Genomic DNA, 15,265 nt, shown 5'->3' on the forward strand with positions numbered 1-15,265 from the left:
CCCTCACTCCCCGTACTCTGTACACATACATTTTTCACATCGCTACTCATACTGTGTCCACATACATTCCCCCGTTCGCTCCTCATACTGTCTGCACCCATCCCCCATACTGTTTCCTCAGATATGTCCCCATTCTCCAGTAGTTTTCTCATATATGCCCATTATTTTCCTCTACCCCACCCCATCATTGCTCTCTTCACCACCTCCATCTTTGCCTTCTCCACCACCACTATCATTGCTTTCCCCCCCACCACCCCATAATTTCCCATTCCACCAACTCCATCATTTCCTCCTTTGCCTTTTCCACCATATCCATCATTTTCTCTTCCCCCACCCTCCCTATCATTGCCCTTTCCATCAGCATCATCATTGTCCTTTCCGCCGCCATCACCATACTTGCCCATTCCACCACCTCCATCATTTTCTCCCCCTCCAATATCATCAGTGTGCTTTCCACCACCACCATCCTTGTCCATTCTACCACCTACATCATTTCTTCCCCTCCTCATTATTGCCCTTTCCACCACCTCCATGATTTCCTCCTCCCCACCATCATTGCATTCTCCCCCCACCCCCATCATTGCCCATTCCAATTTCCACCTCCATCATTGCCTCCCCCCACCCCCATCATTGCCCATTCCACCACCTCCATCATTTCCTCCCCCCCACCCCCATCATTGACCATTCCACCTCCATCATTGCCCATTCCACCACATCCATCATTTCCTCCTCCTCCTCCATCCCAATTATTGCCCTCTCCCCGTCAGCCCCATCATTGCCCTCACCTATCCTCCCCGTACACATACACACACACAAAATCATTTACGTCTCTGCACATTCACCCGCAGCGCTACGCATGCACGCACAAACACACACACATATTGCGTACAGTATAATGGCCACACCTAGTTACTCCTACACACGCAGCTCGGCTCCGTACGCCTTGTACACATGCGGCTCCACTCCGCACACCTCGTACACATGCGGCTCCGCTCCACACACCTCGTACACACGCGGCTCCGCTCCGCACACACGCGGCTCCGCTCCACACACCTCGTACACACGCGGCTCCGCTCCGCACACCTCGTACACACGCGGCTCCGCTCCGCACACCTCGTACACACGCGGCTCCGCTCCATACACATCGTACACACACGGCTCAGCTCCTTACACCTCTTACACAGACGGCTCCGCTCCGTACACCTCGTACACACACGGCTCAGCTCCATACACCTCGTACACACACGGCTCAGCTCCATACACCTCGTACACACACGGCTCAGCTCCGTACACCTCGTACACACACGGCTCAGCTCCATACACCTCGTACACACACGGCTCAGCTCCATACACCTCGTACACACACGGCTCCGCTCCGTACACCTCGTACACACACGGCTCCGCTCCGTACACCTCGTACACACACGGCTCAGCTCCATACACCTCGTACACGGCTCAGCTCCGTACACCTCGTACACACACGGCTCCGCTCCGTACACCTCGTAAACACATGGCTCTGCTCCGCACACCTTGCACACACCCAGTTCCGCTCTGTACACCTCGCACACACACGGCTCCGCTCGATGCACACCCAGCTCTGCTCCATACGCCTAGCACACACGGCTCCTCTCCGCACACCTCCTACACATCCAGCTCTGCTCCATACACCTTGCACACATGGCTTCCGCTCCATACACCTCATACACAGCTCAGCTCCATACACCTCATACACACACAGCTCAGCTCCATACACCTCATACACACACGGCTCAGCTCCATACACCTCATACACACACGGCTCAGCTCCATACACCTCATACACACATGGCTCAGCTCCATACACCTCATACACACACAGCTCAGCTCCATACACCTCATACACACACGGCTCAGCTCCATACACCTCATACACACATGGCTCAGCTCCATACACCTCATACACACACAGCTCAGCTCCATACACCTCATACACACACGGCTCAGCTCCATACACCTCATACACACACGGCTCAGCTCCATACACCTCATACACACATGGCTCAGCTCCATACACCTCATACACACATGGCTCAGCTCCATACACCTCATACACACATGGCTCGGCTCAGCTCCATACACCTCATACACACACGGCTCAGCTCCATACACACACGGCTCAGCTCCATACACACACGGCTCAGCTCCCTACACCTCGTACACACACGGTTCCGCTCTGTACACCTCGTACACACATGACACACCCCCTCTGTGCCACCACCTAGTAATAATATACCCTCTGTGCCTCCATCTAGTAATAATGTCCCCTCTGTGCCTCCATCTAGTAATAACGTCCCCTCTGTGCCTCCATCTAGTAATAACGTCCCCTCTGTACCTCCATCTAGTAATAACGTCCCCTTTGTGCCTCCATCTAGTAATAACGTCCCCTTTGTGCCTCCATCTAGTAATAATATCCCGTGCCGTCATCTAGTAATAATGTCCCCTTTGTGCCTCCACCTATTAATAATACCCCCTCTGTACCTCCATCTAGTAATAACGTCCCCTCTGTGCCTCCATCTAGTAATAATACCCCCTCTGTGCCTCCATCTAGTAATAATGTCCCCTTTGTGCCTCCACCTATTAATAATACCCCCTCTGTACCTCCATCTAGTAATAATGTCCCTTCTGTGCCTCCATCTAGTAATATTGTCCCCTCTGTGCCTCCATCTAGTAATATTGTCCCCTCTGTGCCTCCATCTAGTAATAATATCCCCTTGGTTGATTTCTAGAGATGATTTTGAGGTGTAGATGACAGGAGTGAGCGAGTGATCGGACGTGGGGGGGAGGAAAGAGCTGAGTTAAATATGACCCCAAGACAGCGGGCATGTTGCAGGGCAGTAATGGTGGAACCACACACGGAAATGGCAGTATGGGGCATAGGTAGGTTATTAGAGGGAGGAAACAAGGAGTTCAGTGTTTTTGACAGATTCAGTTTTAGAGGGAGGAGATGATATCAGAGACAGTGGACAGACAATCACTGGTGCTTTGACGGCTGCGGTGAACTGAGTTTGTTTCCGGCGTGTGACTTCCGGGCCGCGTGCGCCGCATGTACCGGTACTTTGAGGCATTACTATTTAAACCCCACGGGATACTGCACTATACCTTCCCCTTCTTGAAGAAGCATATACGCGAAACGCGCGTCAAGGGGTCTCAGCAGGAGGGCCTATACCTTATTTAGGCATTATGGGTGAGTTATAAACAGCCCTAGGGGTATTGTGATTTCCTCTCTTGGGGGGTTTGCCCTGTGGGATTCACCTTATGATATGTATTGGCAGCTCCCTTCACCTGTACCCATTACTAATATGATGGTTATATGGACTAAAATTATTGAGGCTTCATGTTTATACACCTTTAGCGTTTTGATTATTCTTTATCATTTGGTCCACCTGCATTACCAGCAGGTCTCTATACTTGTCCCTCTTTCTTTGTTTTATTATCTGGTTATACTTTACATGTATGGAATTTTGTCTAATAAATGATTATTCGATTTTACGCTACCTCTTGGTGTTTATTGTACTCCATGGTGCTCTGTGTTTTCATAAATTTGGGAGTAGTACACTAGCTGATGAATCTTCTTGCATTTATGCATATACTTAGGGGGCGAGGCCCATGCCTCCCTCGGCCTTGGTATCATTCTGTGCTTATTTTGACTTCTAAATCACTGGTACTTTGTAGTAATGCAGGTGTGATATCAGGAGAGGAGGTGTATAATTGGTGTCATCAGCATAGAGAAGGTACTGAAAACCGAATCTATGGATGGTTTGTCCGATAGGGGCAGTGTGCTATACTTATACAGCTGGTATAACATAAGCATCTTCTGTATATAATTATACATGTACAGCCAGTATAACCTGGGGATCTCCTGTATATAATTATATATGTACAGCCGGTATAACCTGGGCATCTCCTGTATATAATTTTATATGTACAGCCGGTATAACCTGGGTATCTCCTGTATATAATTATACATGTACAGCCGGTATAACGTGGGCATCTCCTGTATATAATTATATATGTACAGCTGATATAACCTGGGCATCTCCTGTATATAATTATACATGTACTGCTGGTATAACCTGGGCATCTCCTGTATATAATTATATATGTACAGACGGTACAACCTGGGCATCGCCTGTATATAATTATATATGTACAGCGGGTATAACCTGGGCATCTCTTGTATAATTATCCATGTATGAAGTATACAGTGGCCTGGTATAACGTTTTGAGATATTTCTATTATAAGGGCAGCACAGATTTGGTATTTTGGGCTTTTTCTTCCCTTATCTGGATGTGGTTTCCGCGCGTCACCGGATGGCAGTGGTAACGTGGAGCGACGGCATCTGAGCAGATTGTGTGTAGGAAGACACGGGGATATAAGGGAGCGGCTGAGGGATAGGGGAAATCACAAGCTCCAGAGGAGACGAGAGACGGACCTCTGCTGCAGGAAAGGAGCATCTAAAGGATTCTCCCAAGAACTCAGCCGCTACCTATAGATCTGAAGATCACTGCACAGGATCCTCTACACCATCCTAGCCAAAGCAGCATCCTTGGCTTTCCATCACACTCCAACCTCTTCTCCAGCATGTCAGGGCCACAGGCTGAGGACCATCTCTGCACCTACGAGGAGGCCATGCAGTGCAGCTCCTACCTGGAGGAGGAATTTCCTTTGCCCTCCAAAACTAAAGGGGCTCTCAGGAAACATAGGGGAAGAAGGCTGAAATCTCAGATCCTGTCTTTCGAGGAGATTCAGGAGGTGGAGGAGGAAGGAGCTTCCCCTACTGAGGAGGAGAATGCTAGAAGAACTTTCCTACAGTCCCTGGAGAGTCTCAGGAGGAGCTCCAACCTCACACATCTCCATAAAGAGAAGCTGCGCAGGTACAAGACCAGCCAAGACTCCAGTGACTCTGACTCTGGCATGTGAGGAGCAGCAGATGCCTCCTCTCCATGGCACCAACTGCTTCTTTAGGAGACGTCTAGGGTCGTCCACTCTTTGGGGGTCTTAGCAACAGAGGAATAACTTCTGAATTCAGGTTGGGACTTGGCTGCGGACCCCATTAAAAGAAATGGGATGAGGATGTGGGTTGGGGGGTTTCCTCCTTAGGAACGGAGAAGTCTTCATCACCCCCTATTGTCCTATTGTAAGCGGTGGCCAGTCTGGACCTACATTCATATTCAGTGGGAGCCTTCTCAACGTACAGACATGAACATTGCAGCCCCTGACTGTAAAAAGGGGGACAGGGTCTCAGTATGAGGAGGAGAAACCCCCGGACTGATGATTCTGATCCCCCCAGACTGATGATTCTGATCCCCCCGGACTGATGATTCTGATCAGATATAGCAAAGCCAAAATTGTCATTCCAAGCATTGTCAGTGTTCTGTATTTGTGCATAACCGGCATTAGTGATTATAAACTCCATTTGTCAGCTAAGAGTTAAATAATAATTATTCTATTAATATGGGAGAGAGCGAGAAAAAAGCCATCGAGCCTGTAATATTTCTGCCAGTGAGTTGTCGCTGTATTGTGGGGTCTTCGGGTCACGTGGAGAACAAATGTATCTGTTATTTCCTGTCTACAATAAAGTGCAAAAAAAAGTGTTTATTCAGAATTGTTATTTGTTTTTGTAAATTTATAGATAAAATGTAATGACCCTTTTCTCCATGTTGTGTATATCTATAATACCCAGAGAAAAAGGAGTACTGTGTCCAAAAATATAAAAATATACAAATTGTATTGAATAGTCATATAGTTACATATTAAATAAAACCATATGTAAATATTTATAGGGATCAGATACAAATCGGAGACTGGTATCTCAGCATAAATGTCGCAAAACAATAAAGTGCCTAGTGCTTATATTAGCATGGGAAGCTTGACGCACCTTGAAAAAGAGCAGCGAAACGCGCGTCGGTGGCGGCGGCGGGACACGGGTCCGGCTCTGTAACATATGATGGGTAAGCACATCTAAGTTCTGATATGTATTATGAGTTTGCTACTGGGCAGAAAATATGGACTTGATTAACTGGATTTACTGTTTGGCACACTCTGAATGCTTCCCATGCTAATATAAGCACTAGGCACTGTATTATTTGGTGACATTTATGCTGGGATACCCGTGGCTGGTTTGGATCTGATCCCTCTATATTTACATGTGTTTTTATTTAATATGTTACTAGATGACTATTCAATAAAATTTGTATATTTTTATATTTTTGGACTCAGTACTCCTTTTCCTCTGGGTGTTATTGCATTTAGGAGTGTCCTCTGGAAGGAGGCAGCCTAAGATACAAACATTGTGTTATGTATCTTCTTGGCATTTATGAACCATTAGTGTTCTATTTGGTTTGGATTGATATTTGTGTATATCTATCTATGTGCCCCCTCCACATTGCACCTCCAGGAATCAGACCTCCACCCTACATCCATAGACATTAATATGGAGATGGACCGGCTCCCGCACTTCTGGGAAGCATTTCCACTCTTTAGAGGCATCTGATCTGAGGGAATCTTTGCCCCTTTTTCCAGAAGAGCGGGGGCACAATCTCTGGTCTAGGTGTTGGACGGAGTTGGGGTCCTGGAATCATCAAACCCAGCCGCCTCCATCAGACGCAGATAGAGAAGTGCGATCCATCACTGCACAGAACACGTCTCCTCCAGAGTCCAGTGGTGGCAGCTTTACACCACTCCATCCGACGCTCGGCATTGTGCTTGGTGATGTACGGCTGTGTGCAGCTGCTCTGCCATGAAGCTCCCGGCGGGGGGGCGCAGTGTTTGTGCTGATACCAGAGGAGGTCTGGACTCTGCAGTTATGGGGTCAGCAGATCGGTGGCGACTTTTCGGCCCTCTGCTCCTCAGCACTCGGCCCCCCGCTCTATAGAATTAATGAGTCTTCACTTTGATTAAAATGCACCCAATCTGCTTGTTATTATCGTGTATACGGCTTTATATTATACCTGGATTTTTCAGTGAGTGCTTTTCAGTTTTTTATCGGTTGCACCAGTGATCGGCACAATCTCATCATCAGGCCCAGAAATCACCGTTACATCAATATTATGTACAATTATTAGGATAAATCACGGCCGGAGTTGGTGATCGGGAGATTAACGATTGAAATCTGTTACATATGTGAGCGACATTGACACAATAAATGCTAAAAAGTTTCACCTTCGATATTGACTACAGACACTGTCAGATATAGACTACCACCCCCATCAGTACAGATCATTGCTTTCCTACCCAGCCAATGTGATCTCCCCACCATTCATCATGGAATTAATGGTGCTATATAAATAAATAATAATAATAATTCATCCTTTTTGCGCTTCTGTCCCCATTGGAGCTGTCCCCGGTGCTGAACGTCCCTGTAAACTCCTTGGAAACAATAATCCCTATGTGTGATTTTTTTTGGACTGCGCCCCTCCTCCAGTGTGCATAGTCTGTACAGGAAACCAACAGAGCATGCTTGGTCTTGTAGTCCATCACACTCCAATTCACCGAACACCATAAAGCTTTTCAACTTGATGACACATTTCAGCCAGTTTGGGGATCTTACATGTGTTCGGCACTGGAGTCGGTGAGCAGATGTAGCAGAGCTGAGTTTGTAAACCTTTACACAGAACTGCAGGTTCATCCCCTACTACAACTTCTAATCAACCCACAATGACAGCTCAGCTCCATGGATTCTAATGGCAAATTTAGCTCTGCTACATTTGCACATTTCTGCAGAAGTTTATTGGGGTCCAACACATATTTACCAGCTTTGTTGAAAATGCATAGATGTAGCTGAGTTAGCTGAGCTGAGCTTGTCATTTTGCATTATGTTGTAATAAAACAGATGTAGCAGTGCTGAGTTTGTACATGAAGCATAGTTTTTCATTTACCTTTTTATCTCTAGTGTTCCAGATAAAACTACTGCAAAGTGAGTGAAGGAACACATCCAGCTCTGCTACATCCTTATTTATTTGTACGGAAGCATGTTTTCAAATATTATCAAACTCGTTTAAGATAAAGAGGAAATATTTGGCATGATGATCCCTGGGACTCTGCGACATCCAACAAGGGGGATACAATTGCCAAAGCTGCAGTTGTCAGGGCATGATGGGAGTTGTAGTTTCACCAGAGTTTGTGAGACCCCAGTTGAAGACCCCCTGATCTGTAACCACCAGTGATAAGATAACGTAAGGGTTAATATCTTATGAAAAAGAGATACAAACTAACAAATAGATAAAAACATTAGATTTATTCATTGAGAGATATATAGCAATCAGAAGTATTGCAGTCAATACACGACGGCGCCCCCTACAGGATAGGAAAGATTCAACTAGAAAACAAAATCATTGCTAGAAAGGGATCAGACAATAAGTCAATAGAAAAATAGATACTTTGTCCTAGAAAACAGGCAGTCCCATGTAAACACCACAAGGAGCTGGAGACTTAGAATCCGGTATCCTAGTGGGATAACAGGAAACATCAAGTAAGTTCCATCTATGGTTTATCCCAGAATCAAGGGCTCAGTGTATTGGATAGAAGTCCTGGAGTAGAAGACCCCTGCAGCCCTTATTTATAGGGGGTCTTTGTTCGTTAAGTGGAAGTCGTAGGTGGAGGACCCCAGGGGTCTATAATGAGCCCATATTGGTGCAAGGAGAGGCTGCTTTGTTGGATCCATGATTTGCAGCCTTGGAGTGGAGGTCCAGACTCAAGGGTCTTATGACCCCTGGAGACCCCTGACTTAAGAGTCCTTTATAAAGACAGTTGTTAGTTCCATGGATAGAGGATGAAATGGATGGAAGCCCTTGGACCCTGACTCAAGGATCACTGTGAAGGAGCAGTTGGCCCCATGGAGGACAGTCCTGGGGAGGAGGCATCTGCTGCCCCTCACAGGGTGGGCTCAGAGTCTGTGGAGTCTTGGCTGGTCTTGTAGCCATTCATCTTCTCTTTATGGAGATGTGTGAGGTTGGAGCTCCTCCTGAGACTCTCCAGGGACTGCAGGAAGGATCTCCTGGCTTTCTCCTCCTCAGTAGGGGAAGCTCCTTCCTCCTCCTCCTCCTGGATCTCCTCGAAGGACAGGATCTGAGATTTCAGCCTGCTTTCCCCGCGTTTCCTGAGAGCTCCTCTGGTTTTAGAGGGCAAAGGAAATTCCTCCTCCAGGTAGGTGCTGCACAGCATGGCCTCCTCATAGGTGCAGAGATGGTCCTCAGCCTGTGGCACCGACATGCTGGAGAGGACTGTGTGCAATGCTCTGCAGGATGGGCTGAGAGGGTTCTGCAGGAGGTGTTGGGCTGGTTCTGCAGGAGGTGCTGAGCTGGTTCTGCAGGAGGTGTTGGGCTGGTTCTGCAGGAGGTGCTGAGCTGGTTCTGCAGGAGGTGCTGAGCTGGTTCTGCAGGAGGTGCTGAGCTGGTTCTGCAGCTGTCTATATCCAGGATCTGCTTCTGCTGCTCTCTCCCTCCTGCCCTGCGTTTTATATCCCAGTCTCCTCCTCCACACTGTGCCCAGATGCCACCCCACTCCTTGTAAAGGCTGCCATCCGGTGACGTGGGGCTGGAGTCTCGAGTGACATAACTGGGGGGTGTGGGGGGATCCTGACTATGGGCTTCCTGTAAGAGGTTTCTTGTTTTCTGCCTTCATCAGATGAATAACTGACACATTGTAAATGGAGACTCTGTAATGATGATTGACAGCTCCAGATCCAGTCACTGTATGGGGGGATCCATCCAGCAAGATCCTATTCACACTGCAGAACGCACAGGAATCGCACCCATGGAGAAAGCTGGAGCAGACTCTCTTCTATTTGGTACCAACCCCTTTGGCACCCAGCAGCCTGCTGCTGTTAGGACATGCTGAGACTTATAGTTTCACAACAGCAAGAAGGGCAACAAAATGGAGGCGAATGCTATAACTTCTGGGGTCCCTTATGGGGGAAGTAAATAAATGTATTAGAAAGTCATGGAAACATCGACTCCAGGCTGTAACTTCCTTACGTTACCAGATGAGGCAATAATAAAGCAAAGAAGGGAAGCACAGGTTGTTCTGGGTTATAAGTCTGCGTTTTCTGTGTGTGGATAGGGCTCTGTTCACATGTGCGGTACTCCAAACGGAATATGGAAAAAGGGGGAAAAAACGCTTTGTCCATTATTAGTGCATGAGGGTGGTCTTCTTCTCGGGATCAGAGATCACAGAGGGGCTTCATTTTAGATGAAACTCTAGATTCAGTCGCAGGTAAAAAAAAACACATTATTTTCATCCAGGTCCTTGACATTCCTGACCCGGTGTCGGGGTCTTCACGTTCTGCAGGTGGTCCCTGGTCCCTGGTACAAGCAGGCAGCAGACTATGGGGGGCGCTTATAAAGACTGGGGTACCTTGCCGCAGCCTTAATAAACACTGCATGCTTCTTATAAACTGGGTGCCAAATATACAAATCTGGGCCACATTCACACTAGAGTTTTCAGTTGTCACCACTTTTGGGGTCACTGGCGGCATTAACTTGATTTAAACCACTTATAGCGTCCGGCAGGGGTTAGGACCCTATAAAACTAATGGCTGCAATATTGATTTCCCTTCTTTAATTTTACAGAAGAAAAGTTAAATGAAGACTCCTGGATGCATCCCCAGTGACACTGCAGGAGCCCAGTGAGCGTGCGTATATACAGTGTCAGTGCAGGAGCGCAGTGAACATGTGTATATACGGTGTCAGTGCAGGAGCGCAGTGAACATGTGTATATACGGTGTCAGTGCAGGAGCGCAGTGAGCGTGCATACATACAGTGTCGGTGCAGGAGTGCAGTGAGCATGCGTACATACAGTGTCTGTGCAGGAGCGCAGTGAGCGTGCGTACATACAGTGTCGTGCAGGAGCGCAGTGAGCGTGCGTACATACAGTGTCGTGCAGGAGCGCAGTGAGCGTGCGTACATACGGTGTCAGTGCAGTAGCGCAGTGAGCGTGCGTACATACAGTGTCAGTGCAGGAGCGCAGTGAGCGTGCGTATATACAGTGTAGGTGCAGGAGTGCAGTGAGCGTGCATACATACAGTGTTAGTGCAGGAGCGCAGTGAGCATGTGTACATACACTGTGTTCTAAATTATTATGCACAAAGAGTTTAGGAGTGATAAGGTTAGAATTGTTTTGTTTGTCATTTAAACTCATTGATGGTGATGTGTGTCAGGGCTCTTTATATCACTGAAAGCAATTGCAGATACCTGTGCAAATTAGTTTGGCAGGTGTGTCCAAATAAAGGCAAGACTACTTAAGAAGGCTGTTCCACATTATTAAGCAGCCTACATTTTTTGCCGAAATGGGAAAGAAAAAGGATGTGTCGGCTGCTGAGAAGCAACAAATTATGGAGTATTTAGGTCAAGGCATGACTACAATCAACATTGCCAAGACACTTCATTGTGATCATCGCACATCAAGAAGTATGTAGCTGATTCCGAGCACACACGTGTGCGTGCTGATAAGGAAAAATTGAGGACTCTTTCCAACAGGCAATTGCGTAAGGTTAAAAGAGCAGCTGCAAAAATGCCTTGTCATAGCAGCAGACAAGTTTTTGAAGCTGCTGGTGCCTCCAACGTCCCAAGAACAACAAGATGCAGGGTCCTTCAGAGGTTTGCAGCTGTGCGTAAGCCATCCTGTTGACCACCTCTATCCACTGCACACAAGCAGAAACGGCTCCAGTGGGCCAAACGATACATGACGATTGACTTCCAAACTGTTTTGTTCACCGATGAGTGCCGTGCAACGCTCAATGGTCCAGATGGATGGAGTGGTGGATGGCTGGTTGATGGACACCCCATGAAAACACGGCTAAGGCGCCAACAAGGAGGAGGTGGAGTAATGTTTTGGGCTGGAATCATGGGGAGAGAGATTGTCGGCCCCTTTATGATCCCTGAAGGGGTAAAGATGAACTCCATAATCTATGTGGAGTTTCTAAAACAACACTTCCTGCCATGGTTCAAGAGGAAGAACCGTGCTTTCTGCAGCAAGATCATTTTCATGCATGATAATACACCGTCTCATGCTGCAAAAAACACATCTGCATCTCTGGCTGCTATGGGCATAAAAGAGGACAAACTTATGGTGTGGCCACCATCTTCCCCTGACCTCAACCCCATTGAGAACCTCTGGAGCATCATCAAAAGGAGTGTCTATGATGGCGGGAGGCAGTTCACATCTAAGCAACAGCTCTGGGAGGGTATTCTGTCCACATGCAAAACAATTGAAGCAGAAACCATCCAAAAACTGACAAATTCAATGGACGAGAGAGTTCAGAAGCTTCTTTCGAACAAGGGGTCCTACATGCAAATGTAACATCACCTAGAATAAAGTTTTCACTTGAAACTGTTTGATTTCATTTTGTAATAAGCTGATAATGCTTATAACTTCACAATTGATCATTTTTTGTTCAAAATAAAAAAAAAAGGTTGAAAACTCTGCTGTGCATAATAATTTGGAGCATGCATTTTGAGTGTTTATTTTTTTTAAAAAAGATACTGTTTTCATAGGCAGTTTGTTCCAAAACATTGCAATTATACTAGAATAGTAGATGACTGGAAAATAACAATGACTGCAATTCAGATAGGTAATTTAGAGAAAATATGAGGAAATATTATTTGCATAATAATTTGGAACACAGTGTACAGTGTCAGTGCAGGAGCGCAGTGAGCGTGCGTATATACAGTGTTACTGCAGGAGCGCAGTGAGCGTGCGTATATACAGTGTTACTGCAGGAGCGCAGTGATCGTGCATATATACAGTGTCAGTGCAGGAGTGCAGTGAGCGTGCGTATATACAGTGTTACTGCAGGAGCGCAGTGAGCGTGCGTATATACAGTGATAGCGCAGTGAGCATGAGAATATACAGTGTCAGTGCAGGTGTGCAGTGAGCGTACGTATATACAGTGTCAGTGCAGGAGCGCAGTGAGCGTGCATATATACAGTGTCAGTGCAGGAGTGCAGTGAGCGTGCGTATATACAGTGTCAGTGCAGGAGCGTGTGTATATACAGTGTCAGTGCAGGAGCGCAGTGAGCGTGTGTATATACAGTGTCAGTGCAGGAGCGCAGTGAGCGTGCATATATACAGTGTCAGTGCAGGAGTGCAGTGAGCGTGCGTATATACAGTGTCAGTGCAGGAGCGTGTGTATATACAGTGTCAGTGCAGGTGCGCAGTGAGCGTGTGTATATACAGTGTCAGTGCAGGAGCGCAGTGAGCGTGTGTACATACAGTGTTAGTGCAGGAGTGCAGTGAGCATGAGAATATACAGTGTCAGTGCAGGGGCGCAGTGAGCGTGTGTACATACAGTGTTAGTGCAGGAGTGCAGTGAGCATGAGAATATACAGTGTCAGTGCAGGAGCGCAGTGAGCGTGTGTACATACAGTGTTAGTGCAGGAGTGCAGTGAGCATGAGAATATACAGTGTCAGTGCAGGAGCGCAGTGAGCGTGAGTATATACAGTGTCAGTGCAGGAGCGCAGTGAGCGTGTGTACATACAGTGTTAGTGCAGGAGTGCAGTGAGCATGAGAATATATAGTGTCAGTGCAGGAGTGCAGTGAGCATGAGAATATACAGTGTCAGTGCAGGAGCGCAGTGAGCGTGTGTACATACAGTGTTAGTGCAGACAGTCACTGCATAAGTAGTTTATATTGAGTTTTGGGGGTTAGACGCCCTTTAAATGCCCCCCACTGTTTTGGCGCAGCAGTGGCACTGGATGGGTTTGGTGGAGCAGCAGCAGAGATTGTAACAGATGGTAATTACGATCTGAAAGTCCTGCTCCAGAACCAACAGCCTAAAAAAAATCACATGAAACTATTTTTTTTTCTTTACAGACACTGGAAAAAGTCACTTAGTCCACAATAAGTCCCCTATTGTTACGGACAGTCTCCAATAATTCCCCTATTGTTACGGACAGTCTCCAATAATTCCCCTATTGTTACTGACAATCCCCAATAATTCCCCTATTGTTACAGACAGTCCCCAATAATTTCCCTATTGTTACGGACAGTCCCCAATAAGTCCCCTATTGTTACGGACAGTCCCCAATAAGTCCCTTATTTTTACGAACAGTCCCCAATAACTTCCTTATTTTTACGAACAGTCCCCAATAAGTCCCCTACTTTTACCAACAGTCCCCAATAAGTCCCTTATTTTTACGAACAGTCCCCAATAGGTCCCCTATTTTTACCAACAGTCCCCAATAACTTCCTTATTTTTACGAACAGTCCCCAATAAGTCCCCTACTTTTACCAACAGTCCCCAATAAGTCCCTTATTTTTATGAACAGTCCCCAATAAGTTCCTTACTTTTATGAACAGTCCCCAATAAGTACCCTATTGTTACGGACAGTCCTGGAATGTCTGGCCGGTTGGTTTTCGTGCCATTGAGATCTATATCTGTCCCCGGGATGTCAGTAATGGGTTAACATTTACAAGGGTCTCGGCTTCGGTTTTCGGTTTCCCTCCCGGCATTTATGGAGGCTCCATCATCTTCTCCTGTCAATAATTTTCCTTCTTGGCAAGAAGCCGCGAGTGTCACCGCCTGAGTCACCTCCTCCCTGCTGCGCTCATGGACCAGCCAGAAGGCACAGAGTACACGCTGCACCTCCTCTCGGCAGAGACTCGGGGACAGGGGGCTCACATTCTATCCCAGCCCCCATAAACTTTTTACCGCACTTCTGAATTTACCTTCTTCAGAGCTGACGGTCTATTCTTGGATCCGTTCTGGTAAGACCACGGTTAGGAATCACTAGTGTAGCGTAGTGAACGGACAAGCTGTTATATGTATTTTTTTCAGCAATGTTTTCTTTCCTCCGGCAATATCTGAATTTAAAATAAATCATAGAAATCTTGCATTTCTAACACCGGCCACCAGGGTTTTTTTTTTTTTTTTTAGATTTTAACTTCCTGCTGTTTCAGGAAATTAACATGTACATTAGCAGCAACACAGACTTTGACGGTATCTTTTGTATTGAAGCATCTAATGAGCATGTGCAAAGGTCATTGTGAAGGGAGCAAGGTTAGTGGATCGGCTGTGCATTGATGAGTCTTCAGACTTCAGACTTTGTAATCTTGTCTCTGCGGATAAGGAGGCTGCTGCTGAAAAGTCTTGCTAAAATGACTGGAAGTATAAAGGTACCGTCACACTAGGCGATATCGCCAGCGATCCGTGACGTTGCAGCGACCTGGATAGCGATATCGCTGTATTTGACACGCAGCAGCGATCTGGATCCCGCTGTGATGTCGCT

General features: G+C 46.8%; 2 protein-coding genes across 2 annotated transcripts; one reads left to right on the forward strand and one right to left on the reverse strand.

The window, feature by feature from the left end:
- The first annotated feature begins 4,621 nt into the window (after window positions 1-4,621).
- On the forward strand, window positions 4,622-4,960 carry LOC143803831 (uncharacterized protein C11orf96 homolog). Its single transcript, XM_077281597.1, has one exon. The coding sequence runs from the start codon at window positions 4,622-4,624 to the stop codon at window positions 4,958-4,960; it is 339 nt and encodes a 112-aa protein (XP_077137712.1).
- Window positions 4,961-8,911: 3,951 nt separating this feature from the next.
- LOC143803832 (uncharacterized protein C11orf96 homolog) lies at window positions 8,912-9,250 on the reverse strand. The gene has a single exon (XM_077281598.1). The coding sequence runs from the start codon at window positions 9,248-9,250 to the stop codon at window positions 8,912-8,914; it is 339 nt and encodes a 112-aa protein (XP_077137713.1).
- Window positions 9,251-15,265: the final 6,015 nt, after the last annotated feature.

Source organism: Ranitomeya variabilis, chromosome 2, assembly GCF_051348905.1.
Source record: "Ranitomeya variabilis isolate aRanVar5 chromosome 2, aRanVar5.hap1, whole genome shotgun sequence".
Classification (NCBI taxonomy): domain Eukaryota; kingdom Metazoa; phylum Chordata; class Amphibia; order Anura; family Dendrobatidae; genus Ranitomeya; species Ranitomeya variabilis.

What these genes read in the sequence shown, in the direction of transcription:
- LOC143803831 (XM_077281597.1), top strand. Translation starts at nt 4,622, where the DNA reads ATGTCAGGGCCACAGGCTGAGGACCATCTCTGCACCTACGAGGAGGCC.
- LOC143803832 (XM_077281598.1), bottom strand. Translation starts at nt 9,250, where the DNA reads ATGTCGGTGCCACAGGCTGAGGACCATCTCTGCACCTATGAGGAGGCC.